The sequence below is a fragment of the Suillus fuscotomentosus genome (genome assembly GCF_016647785.1).
Source record: "Suillus fuscotomentosus strain FC203 chromosome Unknown F5891scaffold_59, whole genome shotgun sequence".
NCBI classification, from domain to species: Eukaryota; Fungi; Basidiomycota; class Agaricomycetes; order Boletales; family Suillaceae; genus Suillus; species Suillus fuscotomentosus.
Genome location: NW_024539571.1, coordinates 104,731 through 117,931, shown reverse-complemented (window position 1 = coordinate 117,931; position 13,201 = coordinate 104,731). Strand labels below are relative to the sequence as shown.

General features: G+C 48.5%; 6 protein-coding genes across 6 annotated transcripts; 4 read left to right on the top strand and 2 right to left on the bottom strand.

The window, feature by feature from the left end:
- The first annotated feature begins 440 nt into the window (after positions 1 to 440).
- On the top strand, positions 441 to 1,827 carry F5891DRAFT_613949 (P-loop containing nucleoside triphosphate hydrolase protein). The gene is made up of 4 exons (XM_041372467.1): positions 441 to 594; positions 648 to 888; positions 937 to 1,685; positions 1,738 to 1,827. Exons 1-4 carry the CDS (start codon positions 562 to 564, stop codon positions 1,780 to 1,782), a joined length of 1,068 nt encoding a protein of 355 aa, XP_041221621.1. The 5' UTR covers positions 441 to 561; the 3' UTR covers positions 1,783 to 1,827.
- Positions 1,828 to 2,098: 271 nt separating this feature from the next.
- F5891DRAFT_613940 (phosphoenolpyruvate carboxykinase-domain-containing protein) lies at positions 2,099 to 3,001 on the bottom strand. Its single transcript, XM_041372466.1, has 3 exons — positions 2,742 to 3,001; positions 2,604 to 2,688; positions 2,099 to 2,551 (listed from the first exon to the last, which is right to left on the bottom strand). The coding sequence occupies exons 1-3, from the start codon at positions 2,831 to 2,833 to the stop codon at positions 2,189 to 2,191; spliced, it is 540 nt and encodes a 179-aa protein (XP_041221620.1). The 5' UTR covers positions 2,834 to 3,001; the 3' UTR covers positions 2,099 to 2,188.
- A 1,093-nt stretch (positions 3,002 to 4,094) lies between these two features.
- On the top strand, positions 4,095 to 5,843 carry F5891DRAFT_1248339 (P-loop containing nucleoside triphosphate hydrolase protein; the record flags this gene model as incomplete). The annotated part of the gene is made up of 4 exons (XM_041369850.1): positions 4,095 to 4,124; positions 4,194 to 4,404; positions 4,455 to 4,869; positions 4,922 to 5,843. The coding sequence occupies 4 exons, from the start codon at positions 4,095 to 4,097 to the stop codon at positions 5,688 to 5,690; spliced, it is 1,425 nt and encodes a 474-aa protein (XP_041221619.1). The 3' UTR covers positions 5,691 to 5,843.
- A 770-nt stretch (positions 5,844 to 6,613) lies between these two features.
- Positions 6,614 to 7,413, top strand: F5891DRAFT_1193479 (uncharacterized protein; the record flags this gene model as incomplete). Its single annotated transcript, XM_041367752.1, has 3 exons — positions 6,614 to 6,646; positions 6,699 to 6,789; positions 6,845 to 7,413. The coding sequence occupies 3 exons, from the start codon at positions 6,614 to 6,616 to the stop codon at positions 7,411 to 7,413; spliced, it is 693 nt and encodes a 230-aa protein (XP_041221618.1).
- Positions 7,414 to 7,472: 59 nt separating this feature from the next.
- F5891DRAFT_1055764 (ATP-utilizing phosphoenolpyruvate carboxykinase) lies at positions 7,473 to 9,902 on the bottom strand. Its single transcript, XM_041362676.1, has 7 exons — positions 9,545 to 9,902; positions 9,237 to 9,494; positions 9,099 to 9,181; positions 8,986 to 9,051; positions 8,208 to 8,938; positions 8,069 to 8,153; positions 7,473 to 8,016 (listed from the first exon to the last, which is right to left on the bottom strand). The coding sequence occupies exons 1-7, from the start codon at positions 9,633 to 9,635 to the stop codon at positions 7,633 to 7,635; spliced, it is 1,698 nt and encodes a 565-aa protein (XP_041221617.1). The 5' UTR covers positions 9,636 to 9,902; the 3' UTR covers positions 7,473 to 7,632.
- A 1,370-nt stretch (positions 9,903 to 11,272) lies between these two features.
- Positions 11,273 to 11,767, top strand: F5891DRAFT_902902 (uncharacterized protein; the record flags this gene model as incomplete). Its single annotated transcript, XM_041373494.1, has 1 exon — positions 11,273 to 11,767. A coding segment is annotated over one exon (495 nt), but the record flags the coding sequence as incomplete, so codon positions are not given.
- Positions 11,768 to 13,201: the final 1,434 nt, after the last annotated feature.

Genomic DNA, 13,201 nt, shown 5'->3' with positions numbered 1-13,201 from the left:
ACTCATACTAGTTTACAGTATCACTAACGATCATATCGATCATCTGCATCATCTACAGCGCGTTGATACGCACGTGCACCGCCCGTTCCCCTGGCACGTGGGAAAGTAATACTACTGGCAAAATGTTGAACTCACTTGGACATAATCTTCGCTGTAGCAGTGTCAGCAAGCTCAAGCACTTAGCACTGTGAGTCCGGTTCAAACCTCCAGGTCTGCGATCGTTTTAAATTCACCTGTATGCCAGTCTTGCCAACTCGACAAGCCTTAACCAGCTCCAGCTCCAAGGCGCATGTACGAACTGCCAATGCATAACCAACATGCTGCCATGCTGCAACAGGTTGCATACTAATATGCCGTTCGATGCTAGCTTTCTCGCATCTATAGAACGGCATGGAACAACATGCTGAATACATGAGTCGTGATCGTTATTCAAATATGGCCCCTCGAACACCGGTGTGCTGGGAACATTTACCTGAAGGCATCAGACTAAGGACTCTCAAAAAACAAAACACGTTTGCAAGTCGAGACTGCCTCTCATTTTCAAGTTGAGTCTTTGTGATCATGTCTTCATCTACTCAGAGCCGACCATGTACTGTAAGTGGTGTTTGGCTCTTCGTCCGCATACTGTTGACTTGAGTGCTGACCAGAGTCCCGATTGTATCGACGATATTCGAGCCAGAGAAGTTTTGCATCGCACAGAAACATGCAATATTGTCATTTTTGGAGAAACAGGAGCTGGTAAAAGCTCCTTGGTCAATTTGATCACCAGGAAGCAATCGGCGGCAACGTCCTCTGACGCCTTGGGATGTACCACCAAAACAAATGTGTACGAGCATGACGTTGCATTTCAGAACAAGACCTTGAAGATAAAGCTTTTCGATACAGCCGGTAAGCGCAGTTAATCATTCTTGGTGGGCCTCACTGACTTCATTGCAGGTCTTGATGAGGGCTCCGAGGGAACGGTCCCCAATAAGGAGGCTCAAAAAGTTTTGAAGAAGCTCCTTCAAACCCTTGTGGAGCATGATGGCATTCACCTCCTCATATACTGCGTGCAGGGCACGAGAGAGAGCATGGCGCTCCGCCGGAACTACATGTCGTTGTATTCCAAAGTCAAGGGGAAAGTTCCGATCGTCATCGTTGTTACACGTTTGGAAAACCAAAATCCGGACATGGAAGAATGGTGGAGGAAGAACGAGCAATCCATCTCAAACCTCAATATGACCTTCGCTGGCCACGCATGCGTCACCACAATAACCATCGATGAAAGTGATAGCGTCGACCTCAAGGAACGTAGCGAACAGTCATACCATGCCCTCCGCGAACTTATCGACAAGTGTCGCTTGCCCAATGAGAAAGGTTTCCGCGACGTTGAATGGGCATGCGATGACCATGAAAGGGACCACCCACGAAGCGTAATCGTCTGCGACTCTGCCGTCCCAGCCCCCCTGAATGTTTGCAACATCGCGGGTGTCATTAATGGCGCATGGGTCAGATCCACGGTAGTCATGCGCGGGCATTACTACATGTTCCAGCGCGTAACTGCACCCTATCCACCCGCAAAACGGTCCAAAGGAGGTGTTGGTTTCGAACCTTGCTTGTTAATTTTTTACGTGGACAAGAACGAGTCTGTCAATACGCAGAGAACGGAGGTGCAGAAGTTTCGCAAGGTCTATGCGAAATCCAAGGTCGGCTTAGTTGTTGTGGTCTGCGGCTGCGACAGTGATGAAGATGCGAAAGGATGGTGGGAGGGGTCAAATGACACTGGCAAGGACTCATTGTTAGCCCCATCCATTACCTTCACTTGCTTACCTCGCGATGGGTCGGAACGTTCTGAGAGTGCTCAAGAAGCGCTCCAAAAGTTGATTTGGGAGCTATCTCGCACTGGAGAACCTCGTACTTCCGTGGTCCGAGACCTTCTCAATCGTGTATTGGGGTATCTCATAAGAGTAGTCTAGCATAATTTCCCAAACGTCCGCAGCCTTGAATGTAGATGGTGGTTGGTTCAGACAGCAGGCGATTGAGAGACTTCTGAGTGTTTGGTCACATAACTCTCGAGCCGATACTAAACACATGTTCGGATTCATGAATTCCAATACAGTTCAGATGACACTCTATACCAGTATTATATGAGTAAATTATGGGCGACTCCAAGTCTCTTTCTTCTAGTCCACCCGTGGACCTGCCAACCTCACGCTTTCTTGCACATCGCTTTCGTACAACTTGAACGCCTTTGGAACATGCCCGCAAGCTTGCGAACCTCACATTCAAAAGCCTCCTTCAAATCTGCCCAGGCTAGTAGATGCGGGTTGAGCACTTCGCGCGGAACACCCTCTACCGCGGTAGGAATCTGGAGCCCGAAGCCGCCAAAGGTCTCATATTCACTATTGAGGAGCTCCCCGGAGTGTACGGCATCGACGATGCGCCGGGTGAATTTAAGTGGGCAGCGCTTGCCCGAGCCCAACTTACCGCCTGTCCAGCCCGTGTCGATTAACCAACAGGGCATGTTGTGCTTAAACATGCGCTCGGCCAGCATTTCTGCATAGCGTCCAAGCTGACACAGTAAGGCTTAGCTTAGAAGTTCCCAGGAAAGGATGAAAACCCACGTGTAACACAATGAAAGGTGCGCTGTAGCAGGTCGAGAATGTTGGGATAGGTTCAAGGACACCGTCCTCCGTGCCAGGCGTTTTCCTTCGGAATTGACTCGACGAGTAGCGCCGACGGAAGTAAAAAAATACACTTACGAGGTGTAACCAGCAAGGAAATGGTAGCTTGCTTGCTCTGGGGTAAGTTTACTTACAGGTGGAAGGACACCGAACGCGTCACACGTCAACATGATGATGTTGCTCGGTTGTCTGTCCACCGTGCATGGGATCTTGGCGTTTGGAATGTATTCAATTGGATATACGCAGCGCGTGTTCTCCGTGATGTAGTGTTGCTGGTGAACTGAACTCAGTTTGAACTGACTTCAATTCGCTTCGAAAATGAGGCAGTTCGTTACAACCTGGTTCGTTACACTTCAATCAAAAATTTTCGTAAATGAGCAACCAAATTTGTCTAATCAGATTCTCGCCTGCAAGCCAATGTCTCAGTTATGTACGTAATCAATTCCCGCGACACGTCCATTGACAGAAAAATGAGCATGTTTGCGTCTGACAAAACCCTTCTCCCACTTCGTGGGAGTCGGGGATCGTGCATCAATGTTGATATCCGACGTTCAACATCCTTTTCCTCAATCACGTCTTCTTCCAGTTCGCCATCACCTTCGCCAACTTCATCAAATATGAACGAAGGACATCAACCAACTGCCGAAGAGCTTGATCAACAAGAGACAAAAGCAGTCGAGGAAGATTGCAAGGATGCTAGAAGGGAGTTAGAGCGCTATGAACGTGAGCCACTGACACCCAATGCCGGCGAGCGTGTCACCGATCTTGTGCGTTATTGGGAGGTAAGCGCTCAGCAACCCTGTGACTATGAACCATGTCATCCCATAGCCAGGACTTCTCCCTACACATCGGAGCAGCCTGGAGAAGTAATGTGGTCCCGGGAGAGTGGGACAGAAAGACCCAGAAAGGTCAATGATAAAAATTTGGCAATCCCCAATTAGCTTAAGTAACTCCTAGTACAGACTCCTTCACCGACGACCGTCGGTTAACCGGTTATAGCCAGGTCAGTAAACAGGATTATTCCCTCAATTTGGGCCTCAAAGATTGCAAGCACATTGAATCACGCATGCTACTACTACTATCATGTCCCTGGCACCGCTTTTGCAAAGAGAAAATTGGCGCTTCGCGTTTGTAATGTTTCTTACGCGGTTTTCATCATGATACGCATCAGAGAACTCGTGAGTCTCCCCAGGGTGCTTTACGTTGATTGCGGTGGTTTTCCGACGTTATACATGGCTTTATATGACTTTATATTCCAACCTTTTCTATATATGATCATATATCGGCATATATGACAATATCTGCGGCTCACCAGTCCTCTGATGGGCCACTAATCGGGAGATACTACCTCAAAAAGACCAAACGCACAAGTCAAGTGAAGACCCGCTCTTCGCTGTTTCTTATCTTGTCTGGAGTTGAGCCATCTTTGCAATGTCGTCTGTCGGTGGAGAACAATGTACTGTAGGTGATGACTCTGGGTGTTTCCTCAGCATAAATTTGACGTGAAACTATTTTCACATTCCAAATCAGAATCATAGGACTTCGTATCACACAAAAGAAAACTGCAATGTTGTCATTTTTGGACAAACGGGCGCTGGTAAAAGTTCCTTGATCAATTTGGTCGCCGGGACGCAAACGGCGCGGATATCTCGCGATGCTATGGGATGTACAACTGGAATCAACAAGTATGGCGTCTCAATTCAGAGCAACCTTTTACAAGTGCAGTTGTTTGATACCCCCGGTCAGTGCAAGTTTGCTGCTCAGAATCACTGTTGCTGAACTGGAATACAGGTCTCGGTGAGGGCCCTGAAGGAACAGTTCCCGATAAGAAGGCTCGAGAAACTGTGAAGACACTCATTCAAGATCTTATGAAGCAAAATGACATTCATCTCCTCATCTACTGCGTGCAAGGTGGGACAGCGATGAAGGCGCTCCGTCGCAACTACAACTTCATCTGCTCCGAAGTGAAGGAGAGAGTTCCAATCGTTCTTGTTGCCACAAGTTTAGAACGCAAAGAACCAGAAATGGAACAATGGTGGAGGGATAACGAGCGATCTATCTCAAAATCGAGGATGACCTTTGCTGGTCACGCATGTGTCACCACTATCGATGAAATTGCAGGGGATAAGCTCAAGCGGCGCCACGAAGAGTCACACTACGCCATCTGTCAAGTTATTGAGCTGTATCGCCTGAAAGGGGCTACAAGGTACTCGGTTTTCAGTTGCTCCTTCGTGCCACATTTTGATTAGTAAGAACAGGCGTAAAACTATCGTACTCTTTGGGGAGACAGGAGCAGGTCAAAGCTCACTTGTCAACCTCATAGCGGGAATGGCGGTAGCACACACGTCTCCTGACATGGGACGCTGTACAATGGGGTGGACGGAGTATACTATCGACTTTGACGGTGGCTCGTATACGATTTTCGATACCAGAGGACTCAATGACCCGTGGATCAAACCCGAAGAGTACCTCGAGTCTGTCGAAAATGCCTATCGGCTTGTCAGGGAATTGGATGGACGAGACGGTATTGATCTACTTCTGTTCTGCGTTCGCGCCGGCAGAGGCACTGCCACGCTTCGAAGCAATTATCGGCTTTTCCACGAATTCCTGTGCGAGCAAAAGGTTCCCATTGTTCTTGCGATCACGAACCTCGAGAGAGAGGAGAGGATGGAGGACTGGTGGAAGAGAAACGAGGCCACATTCAAAGAGCATGAGATAAAGGTCGCTGGCCATGCATGCATCACCGCCGCCAATAAATTGGATGGCAGACATAAAAACCTGTATGAACAATCGCGCACCACGATCCGCAACCTTGTTAAGGAATTTACTGCCGACGGACAGAAGCAGGCATGGACAGGGGGGCACAACCTGTTCGTGTCGTTCATGCGCAAGCAGAAGGTGTTACTCACAGGGAGTTTGCCGGTTAGAAAGAAAGATCTTGTCCCTCATCTCACGAAGCGTTGTGGCATATCTCCAGACGTCGCAGAAGAGTTGGCTAATATGATCGAAGCTTCGACCTCCCATTGAACTTATACCTCATCCAATTGTAGACTGTCGTTGTCGGTAATACGGCCTTATCCTTACAGATCGGTACTTGGTACATATTTGCAAACAGTTATATCTCGTATTCCAGTGCGATGGTCAAGCCGCGCATTATAATTATATATATGTTCGATATTACTACCTTCACTCGTCTGTCGCTTTGGGGACCACTCGTATGCGGAGTGCAACAATCGGCGTCGGATGACGCGCGTGACGCATCGATGACGTGTTTTAATGAAGAACGCACACGGATAGCCACTAGCGCTTGAGCGATTGGGAGTGCATGTGGCATGAATTGCTTCCGCGGGATCAAACTGTGTTCTGTTCGACTTAGCATCACACTTTGAGCAAACACAAATATTTCCTTCCACACGCACTTAAGCCCTGCTTGTTTTCATACAACTCGCATAGGATTATTGATCATCGATCATCTATGGCATGTTGATCTGCACCACCCATTCTAAACTACCTCTCTAACACGCGGGTTCGAAATTCTGCCAAAATGTAGAATACGTTGAAATTGAACTAGCCGACATAATTATCCTCAAGAACTTGGACCCCAGATCTGCCATCGCTTTTACCTGTATGCCAATCTTCCCAGCTCGGTAAACCAACTCCAGCTCCAAGCGCATGTATAAAGCCAGTGCATGACCAACATGCTGCAACAGGTTGCACACTCGAATATACCGCTCGAGGCTAGCTTACCCACATCTAGGGAACGGCATGGAACATTCAACATGCTGAATACATGCATCGTGACTGATACTTAAATTTGGCGCATCGAACACCGACGTTCCGGGACATTTTACTTGAGGGTATCAGACTGGGGACTCTCAAAAAAATAGAACACGATTGCAAGTCGAGACTGCCTCTCATTATTTTTTGTTCCAAGTTGAGTCTTTTTGATCATGTCTTTATCTACTCAGAGACGACTATTTACCGTAAGCGGTGTTTGACTCTTCGTCAGCATACTCTTGGCTTAGTGCTGATCAGAGTCTCGATGGTATCGACGATATTCGAGCCAGAGAAGTTTTGCATCGCACAGAAACATGCAATATTGTCATTTTTGGAGAAACAGGAGCTGGTAAGAGCTCCTTGGTCAATTTGATCACTAGGGCGCAGTTAACCGTTCTTGGTAGGCCTCACTGACTTCATAGCAGGTCTTTATGAGGGCTCTAAAGGAACGGTCCCCAACGAGGAGGCTCAAAAAGTTCTGAAGAAGCTCCTTCGAAACCTTGCGGAGCAGGATGGCATTCACCTCCTCATATACTGCGTGCAGGGTACGAGAGAGAGCACGGCGTATCCACCCGCAAAACGGTCCAAAGGAGGTGTCGGTTTCGAACCTTGCTTGTTAATTTTTTATGTGGACAAGAACGAGTCTGTCAATATGCAGAGAACGGAAGTGCAGAAGGTTCGCAAGGTCTACGCGAAATCCAAGGTCGGCTTAGTTGTTGTGGTCTGCGGCTGCGACAGTGATGAAGATGCGAAAGGATGGTGGGAGGGGTCAAATGACACTGGCAAGGACTCATTGTTAGCCCCATCCATTACCTTCACTTGCTTACCTCGAGATGGGTCGGAACGTTCGGAGAGTGCTCAAGAAACACTCCAAAAGTTGATTTGGGAGCTATCTCGCACTGGAGAACCTTGTACTTCTGTGGTCCGAGACCTTCTCAATCGTGTATTGGGGTATCTCATAAGAGTAGTCTAGCATAATTTCCCAAACGTCCGCAGCCTTGAATGTAGATGGTGGTCGGTTCAGACAGCAGGCGATTGAGAGACTTCTGAGTGATTGGGCATTACATAACTCTCGAGTAGACCGATATCGATACTAAATAGTAAATACATATGTTCGAATTCATGAAGTCCAGTACAGTTCAGATGACAACTCTATACCAGTAAATTATGAGCGACTCCAAGTCTCTTTCTTCTAGTCCACCCGTGGGCCTGCCAACCTCACGCTTTCTTGCACATCGCTTTCATACAACTTAAACGCCTTTTGGAACATGCCTGCAAGCTTGCGAACCTCACGTTCAAAAGCCTCCTTATCTGCCCAGGCCAGACGCGGGTTGAGCACTTCGCGTGGAACACCCTCCACCGCGGTAGGAATCTGGAGCCCGAAGCCGCCGAAGGTCTCATATTCGCTATTGAGAAGCTCCCCGGAGTGTACAGCATCGACGATGCGGCGGGTGTATTTAAGTGGGCAGCGCTTGCCCGTGCCGAACTTACCACCTGTCCAGCCCGTGTTGATTAACCAGCAGGAGACGTTGTGCTTAGACATGCGCTCGGCCAGCATTTCTGCATAGCGTCCAGGCTGACACAGAAAGGCTTAGCTCAGAGGTTCTTAGGAAGAGATGAAAACCCACGTGTAACACAATGAAAGGTGCGCTGTAGCAGGTCGAGAATGTTGGGATAGGTTCAAGGACACCGTCCTCCGTGCCAGGTGTTTTCCTTCGAAATTGACTCAGCGAGTAGCGCCGACAGAAGTAAAAAAAATACACTTACGAGGTGTAACCAGCAAGGAAATGGTAGCTTGCTTGCTCTGGGGTAAGTTTACTTACAGGTGGAAGAACACCGAACGCGTCACACGTCAACATGATGATGTTGCTCGGTTGTCTGTCTACCATGCATGGGATCTTGGCGTTTGGAATGTATTCGATTGGGTATGCGCAGCGTGTGTTCTCCGTGATGCCAACGTCGTCGTAATCTGGTACGCGCGACAAAGGGTTGTATACGACGTTCTCCAGAATGGAGCCGAAACGAATGGCATTAAATATTTCCGGCTCCTTCTCGCTCGACAGGTTGATGCACTTGGCATAGCATCCTCCCTCGATGTTGAACACCCCAGTGTCCGACCACACGTGTTCATCATCGCCAATGAGAAGGCGGTTTGGATCAGCGGAGAGAGTGGTCTTTCCGGTTCCGGAAAGGCCGAAGAACAGGGTAACATCGCCCTTCTCCATCCCGACATTGGCAGACGAGTGGAGGGAGAGCTGGCCAAACTTCACAGGTTGAAGATAGTGCATGACGGAAAAGACTCCTTTCTTCATCTCGCCGGCGTACTCAGTGCCGAGGATGACCATTTCCATGCGCTTGAAGTTGATTTCCACCGACGTGGTGGAGGACATGCCCTTGGTGAAGCGGTTCGCAGGGAATTGACCGGCATTGTAGATGATGAAGTCGGGCTCGCCAAAGCTTGCGAGCTCTTCCTCGGTCGGGCGGATCAACATGTTGTTCTTCCAGGTTGTCAGAAGAGGAAATGCATGTGATTGTATTTACATACCATGAAGAGAGCATGATATGCACGGGCACAAATGACCCGGACCTTGATACGGTATTTGGGATCCCACTAAAAACAGTTAGTGCAAGTCCGTGCAGTTGAAACACAGGACTTACACCAGCAAAACCATCGAAGACATAGACGTTGTCACGCGTATTCAAATAGTCGATGGCACGCTCGCGGTTGATCTCAAACGTGTCTGGAAACAATTGCTGAGACAAGGGACCGGCCGGCGTGCAATGGAGTCAACTTACGTTCGTCCATCTTGATATTCACGGAGCCCCACCATATATCATCCTTACTCGTCTCCTCATAGACGATTCGCTTGTCCTTAGGACTTCTACCGGTCTTCTTACCAGAGAAGTTGATAAGTGCGCCGGATGAGGAAATAATTGCGCCTTCATTGCGGATGGCGTCTTCGTAAAGCTGCGCTACAGGTGCGTTGCGCTTCAGCTGGATCCTATCCATGTCAAACCCTGCCTGCGAGAAATACTCGAGGTCACGGCCAATGACTGTTTAAAATATTTAGTGGATAGGAGGTATAGTAGTTGGGTGCACTGACGATTACTATGAAATTCATTGTCAAAAGCTTGGGCGTAATTTTTGTGCAAGATGTGAGGTGTAACATAGGGTGTCTGGTGGGGATGAACCATTGTGGTAGACGAATATGAAGGAGTCTGATGAGGTTGGTCAACAAAGAGTCCAAAAGGTGTAAAGATCAAAACAATAAAACAATTGATGTTGATGACGACGATGATGATCCGAGCAAGATCCGTGGTGAAGGCCGGAGTGAACTCCGCCTGTTCGGGTACCCCGCATGGGATGATTTATGGGGCTGGCATTAATGACAACAGTGAACAAGGCACTTACCCTACGATGCGAATTACGATCGCGAATTAGATGATGGCGGTTGAAACGATATGCGAAACTCGAGCTTTTGGAGGGTTTTATACCAACGACGAAGCATTGCCGGAAGGTCATCCCATAATCTCCCGATGGGTGTCAATGGCTATGTAGCCCTACTACACCTCCACCGTGTTAGTGCCCCTTTATGACCGCCTCTTTTACGCCTCGTTTAGTCTGCTTTCTAGTAATGATGAATATCATCATGATTGCCTGTTCAGCATCGTTCATCTAACCTCTGTAGCACGCCCCCAACAGAACTTCAAAGCTCCGGTTCACTCCGGGCGCTACGTACGACGGGATACCGCCTGACACCGCCGGAACAAGCAGGGACCAGGGTCAATAACGATTAAACCGACTTTATCACGAAGTGGAAGAGGGTAAATTAGTCTGTCACGCGTGCGGTAGCTTGAAGTAAGCAGCGCGAGATTTGCCAGCGCACGAATCATTCTAATTTTTACCTCTCTGCAGTGGTATTCCCGGCTATCGTCTCGCGAACTCGTTCAAAGTTGGCCATAACACCCGGCTCAATATGTGTGATCTTCACAAATCTGTTATCTCATGGTCCGTCTGCTTTCTCGACGCTCACGGACACTGATAATAATACACATGTTGCTTTCGCAGGATCAAACGCTCCGTCCTTCCGGTACATCAAGTAGATGGACTTGGCTCATAAGTACTGACCTACGTGATACGCATCTTTCATTTCCGCTGCGCGCCATCGCTACAACGTCATCTCCCTACGTTACTATGTTGGTTTGAACATCTCTGCCTCAGCACGCTGCTAAACGGATCATGTGATGAAACACTGGCTATTGCTCGTCCTCTGCGACGCTTACATGCTGAAGAACACATCATAGCATTGTCATCCCTACATAGTACATACCGCTTCCACGACCTCCTTCTCTCAACAACATCCTCTTGCTGCCTCGGACGCATCAATGCTCCCATCAACCTGCATCACTTTTCCAGGCTCGCTCGGTGACTTCTGCAGCTGCGACACCTAATAGCCAGATGGTATTCTCACTCGCGGGCCATGTCACATCAACAAGGATCCTGCATGGCGAGCTGTTGGGCATCATAGCCGCGGTTTTACTATCTATTCACGCTAACCCGCAAGAACCCTACTCCGTTTTGACAGATCACAAAAATGCAGTCCACATGATACAAGAAGTACTTCCCGGTGCTCTACCCCACGTCTGGAACAATAGCCAGCGCGTTCCTTGTATCGCTGCTTATTTTCACTTCTACACTTTCCAACACCCGCGCCCTCACTCGTCTGGACCGCCGCTCATACCAACGGCCTTGTACCAGAATGTATCGCCAATGATTATGTTGATCGGATGGCCTCGTTTGCGCAAAACCAACGCGGTGTCATTCCCTGGCAACTTTCTCAATGGATGACTACACTATGTTTGCATCCGGTTATGGTTGTGTTGAAAACAACTTGTTCTCTTTCCTCGTTTCTAGGCTCGAAAATTCTTATGCGTTGAGCGACTCCTTTCGTCCAGCGCGAGCCCTGACTCTTGCACTGTATGACAGTCGTCGCCTGCCGGACTTCCCACACACTCGGGCATCTAGCTCTTTCTCTGCTGTCGTACAATTGTATGCCCCATCATCACAACTTGATACCGCAGAGGTGCGGCATGGGCGTTATCATGATACGCCGCCCTGGTGTCATTTCGGTTGTGATGCCTTTAAGAGCGTTCACCATATTTTTGCTCGCTGCCCGGCCTTCTTGGCTATCCGTCGCGCGCATGGCATGCAGCTGTGTGATGAGACCTCCTCCTGGCTTGAGGGCAAGGCTGCCGATCGTGTGCGAGAGGTCTTGGAACGAGCGGCTCAGTGCCTGTGTTCTGACGACGCGGGGCTTTGGCCACAATATCGGACGCGTTTTTACATGGGTGTGCTACCCCCACTTGCGCGTATTGTGGGCAACATGACTGAGACAGAAGTGGGTGTATTGCCCCCACAGTCTCATGATATGGGCAAATTTGCGTCTGGTAATGCGGGCGCCTTACCCCCGCAGCTGGATAGTACGACGATAGAACCTAAGGTGTTGTCACGATTAGTGCAGGCATGGCACGTGCATAATATTCGGCTTGCAGGACGTATTTGGGGAGAGTACAAATGACGTATAAGATCTCTGAATGCCGTTCCTTCTGATATAGTGGCATATACGTCTTTGGACAGTTATGCGTACTTGTTACCAGCGAGTTTGCGAGCTTTGCTTTGACGGGACGTTTTTGTTTCATTGGTAATTGAGCCATCGAGGAACCTGGTTACCTGAGATTGTGTGAGCGTAGACGGCCAAATATAAAATTCTAAATTCTAAATCCGCTGCGCGCCCAAAGTTCACATACATCATGAGCGGATTGACTATTCAGGTCACAGTATACATAAATACGGCAGACTACATTCTTAGGCTCATCATTTTTCACGTTCTGCCCGGCATTCGAAGCTATTCTTCGTGCGGACAGCGGGAAAATTTACGACGACGGAGACCCCATTTACGAGTTACTCCACTCGCAGAATCAACGCAGATGTTGCGGTCCGCAGTCTAACCCCGCTGTCCTGTATTTGGACAACGAGTCGTCCCGAGCCAATAAAGTTGAAACGCGGGTTTTATCCTCACAGCCTTGTAGGAGATTATTTAGTATGCATATTATTCCTTCATGCAAAGTTGAGAACTACACGATAATGCCCTCCACTCTCATCAGAAAAGTACATCTGGCGCTGAGATTGCGCAATGCGCAAAGCCAGCATAATATTGAGGTTGAAAGGGTTTATGTAAGAGGAGCTATCAGATGTGTTGGATTGAGGTCAGTACGAATCTGCCTAAACCAAAGAGATATTACATCTTTTCTTTGCTGACTTCGCTTCATTTCCTCACAAAGTAGCTGGTCATGTACATTTTTCTTTCGTCATTCACCTTTTATTCAGTGTCTGGACCTTCTGTTGCCGCAAAATTCATGGTGTACTGGTCTCGTCAAACACAGGCGGCGCGAACCAAGCTAGAGCTATGAACTAGATGAACTGTTGAATCGGTGGATACGGCCGCCGGATGTTTAAATAATTAGCTCACACTTTCAGTCGGGATCAAGGTGCCGCAACCCTTTGTCACGACCAGGGCCAGGGCATTAGATAGCAAGATCTAGCAAACACCCGAACTTTCGATATCAAAATATGGTGAGCATTGACACTCGTACATATGATATATTCGTCTAGACCTCGCAGTTCGCCGCAATCTAGATCTCAAATGTGGTGCAAAGATGGATCATAATCGATCCCACCATGTTTTGCATATATACATCAG